The sequence below is a fragment of the Mangifera indica genome, chromosome 20 (genome assembly GCF_011075055.1).
Source record: "Mangifera indica cultivar Alphonso chromosome 20, CATAS_Mindica_2.1, whole genome shotgun sequence".
Lineage (NCBI taxonomy): Eukaryota > Viridiplantae > Streptophyta > Magnoliopsida > Sapindales > Anacardiaceae > Mangifera > Mangifera indica.
In genome coordinates, this window is record NC_058156.1 from 7,878,220 (window position 1) to 7,883,834 (window position 5,615).

Genomic DNA, 5,615 nt, shown 5'->3' on the forward strand with positions numbered 1-5,615 from the left:
AATAAATGTATTATTAATGCAGATCAATATACTTTTAAAAAAAATGATAATATAATAAAAATATATATAAAAATTCTTAAATTTTTTAGTAATATTATATACACATGCTTTGAATATACAAAATAGATACATAAATAACATATCATTATATAATTAAATATTATTTTATTTTTAATTTAAAATCCCATAATCACATGTTAACACATCGTTTGGATACACATTTTGTGTATTTAAAATGAGTTACACAGTTTTTATTGATATTAAAATCCGGTGGACTACTTTAGTAGTAGAAGAGATTTTATTAAAACGAAAGCTGATGAACAAACTACAGTTGCTTTAACATCACAAACTTAATAATGCCAACGTTCAACAATACCTCACTACTATTGACCATTTGTAAGTGAGCCATTATCGCACCTGCTTTTTTCAGCAACCTTCTGGGCATAGAACCTCCGGTACATTGAATCAACTTCAGTTAGATAATATGTTCCCGAAGCCAAAAGGCTAATGTCTTTGCTCGTCACAAAGTCCTTGGCTCCATACCTATGCTCGTTTACCTTCAATACTTTGACAAATTTCTCCGGTGGAAACTGCATCAAAACCACAGATCCATCAGAAAAGTTTTCAAGGATAATTTATATAAGATACTCAGTTATAAATTCTTATCAGGATTCCCCTGTATGACGAGATTAGATGCATCGACTATATGCACTTGACGGCAGTACCAGCAACTTGATGTGTGCCAGTGTATGTGTATATGTATATGTTCTGTGAATTACCTCAGTCCTTGACTTTAACTTTGCAGCAACATTCATCACAGTTGCTATGTTTGACAAGCTGAAGGGATTTTGGCCTTCATTGAGTTTTAAGGAGAACATTGTAGCAGTTAAACCACTACCATATGAGAACAATACCACCCGTTTTCCAGCCTGCAAGTTATCAGATGGAATTAGGATCTGTAAGCACAAACAGACTGAGAATGTGAAATTAGGAACATAAAACAATTACCAGTTTAGTGTGTTTGCTGTGAATAAGGGAAGCCAATGCTGAATATAGAGATGCTGTGTATGTGTTACCAATTTGTTTTGGTATCAAAGTGGTTGGCTGAACCTTTGCATCATAAAGGGGCTTTGCAACTTGTTGGGATACCTGTAGAACCATGATATCAGCAGGAACTACAATATAACATTTAAGCATTTTATGATTTATAATCAAGAAACATTGGAAATTGTTTGCAATTTGTAATATGGCAATCAATAGGGAGACGAGTAAGCTAGAAAACAAGACATGTCTTTTCATTGCAGAGCCATTAACATATATGGAATAGGGAAAATTAAAGGCAAGACATGCAATTCAAAAACCAAGAACTGCCTTGCCATTGCAGAGCTATTAGCATATATGGAAGCATACAGGGTGGATAAAAAAGGTGAAAATCTTTTGGGACTTGAAGAAGATATTAGATTATCGGTCACCTTGTAGTCAAAAGTAAAGAATTCAAAACCAGCAACCACACTGTCCCCCAGAATATATAAACAAAAAGAAAAAGAAACAATTCCTCAGAACAATAACAGCCAGGTTGAAAGCAGACCTTTTCCAGATCCCGGCTTTGGTAGCTTTCATCACTAGATAAAGTTGAAAACGGTCCTAGCTTTTCTTTAGCAACCTCATCGACAGAACTGAAGATAAAAGAAAATATAATCAATCACCAGGTCCATGTACATCAAATAAAAAAAACAAGAAAGAATTCAAGATTCTAAAAGCTATAATAGTAAAAAGGGATCAAGGCAAAAGAAGGAACCTGGCATTCCTCAAGAAGTCATTATATAACAAACGAGCAAAGCTTTTTTGTACAAGCTGCAGCGGTTCAAAAGATTAGAAACAATGTGTACAAGACAAGCAATTGCTTTAATTATATAATATTGCATTCATGAATCAAAATAAATAACTCTTGAGGAATCATAACAAAAAACATAATGCACCTTGTTATATGGAGAATGAAACACAAAATAGTCAGCATCAGACATTGAAAATTGTTTGCCTTCAATTCTCTCATACCTAAACAAAGCAAGGCCATTAGGTGTTTAAATAGCACAATCAATCAACAACCATCTATATGGATTAGCACTAAATTGCTTTCAGGACTTTGAATGCAGACTTACTTGCTGCATAAATACTTATAACAAGAATCAAGAGCCATGAGGTAGCAAGTCTGAGAAAGTTTCCCATCAACAACCTAAAAACATAGTTGTCAACAGATGAAATCTATGAAGTATCAGAGGGGGGGAAAAAAAGGCCAGTTGCATTTTATGTATGATGGTAAATGGTTCATGTCAAAGATGCAGAAATTCAAACATTTCAAGTAATTGTTCAGGCAAACACAATTATATACCAGTTTAAAGGTGATTTCATTTATCCATAAAATAAATATACCGCCTAAAAGTGATTTCATTCATCCAAAAAATAAATATACCAGCGCGCCAGGCATCCCTACCAACAAGGAGTTTCAGAGGCTTCTAAAAATGTTTCTCAGTATATTACTAGTCCAGCCAACAACTTAGTCAGCCAATAAATTACATAGACTTCAAAGAATTTAAACATTGCAATCAAAATCCATCTGGCATTTTTGCATAATCAGCTAAGGTGAAAATATCAGGTGAACATTCTGTGAACCAAAAAACTTCAACAAAAGATGGCCCTGATTGATATCAACAAGCAACTTTCATATATATATATATATATGCACAAAAGATTACCGGATATTCACTGGCAAGATTTGGTTTGTAGAAATCATAGGCATGAGACATATGACTTCCCCTATATTTGCTTTCAAAAGTAATAGGAGCATCAGGTCCTACTAGCAGGGCAATAGCAGCTGCTCCTCCAGTGGGCCTGGCAGGTCCTTCTGCATAGACCTGTTATAAACACGGGCCATGAAAACATAGAACAAATGAAAATTGCACAGCCCAATGAATAGAAATTCCCCATTTTTGTGATATATTCATTTTTTTTATGTCCCACCCAGTAAAATGGAAAATAGTAATTTAAATGCAACTCGTGCCCATATGTTTCACAGCTCACTAAGAAATTTTACACATGTAATGTTTAAAGGAACTTTCTCATACCGCACTGTCAGTACACACGACAAGACCATAGCGTCCATCCCATGAACTACTCTCAACCCAGTTTACACAGTTAAATAAGGCAGCAGTTCCTCCATAGCATGCATTAGTTGAGTCAACACCTTCAATGTCAGTATTTCCACATTTCTGTTTGTTTTACATAATGAAAAAAAATAGTTAATAAGGTACAGACATTTTAAAAGCACCAAATCATACCTATGAAAAGAGGAAAATATGCCACACAGCCACACCCAGATCTAATTTGAATTAAGTTACTGAAATTTACTACATAAAAAGTGGTAAATATGCTAGGGGATACAAAGCCAAATACAATCAAAAGCCAGATTCAGCCTTGGGCTACCTGCTTGTTTACTATCTGTCTAGATGTAAATTATTAGGTGCAGACCTAGAGTGCATAGGAATAAAAAAGAGCTAGTTAAGGTTTCCCAGCTTTGACTTTGAATTTTGTTTAGCTGAAAAACATAAATCAGCTAGCATCTTTCAAAAGGATGTCTGCACTTGAGATTAACCATGGGTGACACATACCTCCACTTCAACTAAAACAGGTTGTAGCTCTCCAAAATATTTACCCCAATTGTTGAAGCTTCCAATTACATTTCAGACTCACAGGTCCAGTCACACCTCATCCACCCAAGGAAATAAATGCAATATGTCAGATCGGGAAATATACCTCAAAAATTTGCATCAGAAAGGTCTTGATGGATTTGCTCTTGTCTATCACAGTTTCACTTCCAACTTCAAGACGACCAATTTGTTTTGGATCAATTTGATACTTCTCCAGGAGGGAAGTAACAACTGTCAAACTGGAGATCCAAGAGTTGCACTAAAATGGTTAATGATGACATAATCAACACTATTAACTTGATATAATTAAAGTGTTTGTTATCAATAATACTTGAAATTAATCATTAATGAAAAAGAGGTTCATTTGCAGCTAGCATCCTACAAAAAGGGTAAGAGATCGAATGTAGAATTCAAACCTCATTGAGATAACATCTTCCACCTCTGTGCAAAATGCCATGCAATCTTGTCCAAGTCCAATGGTGTACTTTCCTTTGCTTGCTCCATCATGAGCCTCCAAAGCTTCCTGTTTAGCAAAAAAAAATAAAATACAATTTAAGAGATTATGCAATGTTAACTAGTTAAGTTTAAAAAATGAAAAAGATAAAGAAGTACGTGAACCAAATTCATGACTCAAAACGCAACATATTTTTTTTATTCTTACAAATTAAAATGTCAAAAAAATAACAACCCCAAATATAGTTCTTTCCACAAAGATGAATAAAAATAAAAATCTAGCTTCTCAATTCAACCAAATTAAAATAATGTGACCTATCACTTTTGGCTCCATTCTAGAGGAAGAAGATCATGGTTGTGTCACCATCATTAAAAATTTCCACCACAAAATCAATCAATACAGCCATCCCGGAGTTAATATATTAATATAAATTAACTTTTAGACTTCCATGACGAACAAAAAACATATAATAGCTTGAGCTAGAAGATGAAGCTCTAGAGCATTGGAGCAGCTTTAATGACAGATAATTAGAAGGATATTAGATTTTATAACTACCAACATTAAAGAGGCTAAAATTCAATCCACCAACTTCGAATCAAGAAATAAACATGCATGACAACACCTTGAACCAGCTACCTCCATGATTTTTTTTTTTAAAAAAAGCCCTAAAAATTAAGACTTGAAAACACAGACAGAATAATAATTAAAGCTAAAACAGGAAAAATGAAAAATCAAACAACAAGAGAGAGCGTGAGAGAGAACGTCACCTGCTGAACAAAAGTAGGAGGGAAGTAGATGTCGATAGCGAGGATTCCAACATCCTTTGCCATTTCTAGTAATCTTTGATTCTGAAAACAACTACAACAACGAAAACAAAAGAATCAAAGAAAACAAGAGCAACAACAAACAATAATTTGTGTTGCTATGCTTTCTTCCTTCTTGGTGTGATGGTCTGGTTTGGTAGTTGTTCCGACAGAAAGGCAGAGCTGGAAAGTCGAAGACGGGAGATAGAAATGGTGTGACTCACTCACTCAGATGAAGCGGTTTCTCGGTATTTATAGAAAAAAATTTAATGGAAAATAAAGGCTAATTGAAAATAAAGGCGGAGCGGTCTTTCTTTTACTCTAGCTCTATTCCAAGTTTCCAACGCAGACATGGAGGGCTTCTGTTATGTTTACTCTTGGTTGCTTTATTTTTTATTACCCCTTTTGTTCCATGTATTTACGTAATTATACCATATCTATCTTGTATGTTAATTAACCTGCGAAGCGCACCCTGGATAATATTCTAAAAAACTATTTTAAATATATATATATATTTATATTATTATATATTTAAATATTATTTTATTTTTAATTAAAATTTTTTTAATTATATAATAACATAGTATTCATCTATTTAAAATGATTATATATAATTTTATTAATATTTAAAATTTGAAAGCAAAGGATTTGGAC

The 5,615-nt window shown here is 33.7% G+C and overlaps 1 protein-coding gene across 1 annotated transcript; it reads right to left on the reverse strand.

Annotated features, from left to right (window-relative positions):
* Positions 1-279: 279 nt before the first annotated feature.
* LOC123204611 (hydroxymethylglutaryl-CoA synthase-like) lies at positions 280-5,308 on the reverse strand. Its single transcript, XM_044621371.1, has 12 exons — positions 4,926-5,308; positions 4,121-4,227; positions 3,811-3,943; positions 3,123-3,266; positions 2,754-2,912; positions 2,160-2,233; positions 1,980-2,055; positions 1,799-1,854; positions 1,589-1,676; positions 1,009-1,149; positions 780-929; positions 280-590 (listed from the first exon to the last, which is right to left on the reverse strand). The coding sequence occupies exons 1-12, from the start codon at positions 4,986-4,988 to the stop codon at positions 384-386; spliced, it is 1,398 nt and encodes a 465-aa protein (XP_044477306.1). The 5' UTR covers positions 4,989-5,308; the 3' UTR covers positions 280-383.
* Positions 5,309-5,615: the final 307 nt, after the last annotated feature.

Coding starts and splice junctions, on each gene's coding strand:
- LOC123204611 (XM_044621371.1), bottom strand. CDS start 4,988: ATGGCAAAGGATGTTGGAATCCTCGCTATCGACATCTACTTCCCTCCT. Junction 3,267..3,810: donor TTCTGATGCAAATTTTTGAG/GTATATTTCCCG, acceptor TAAAACAAACAG/AAATGTGGAAATACTGACAT. Junction 2,234..2,753: donor ATCTTGCCAGTGAATATCCG/GTAATCTTTTGT, acceptor CTATGTTTTTAG/GTTGTTGATGGGAAACTTTC.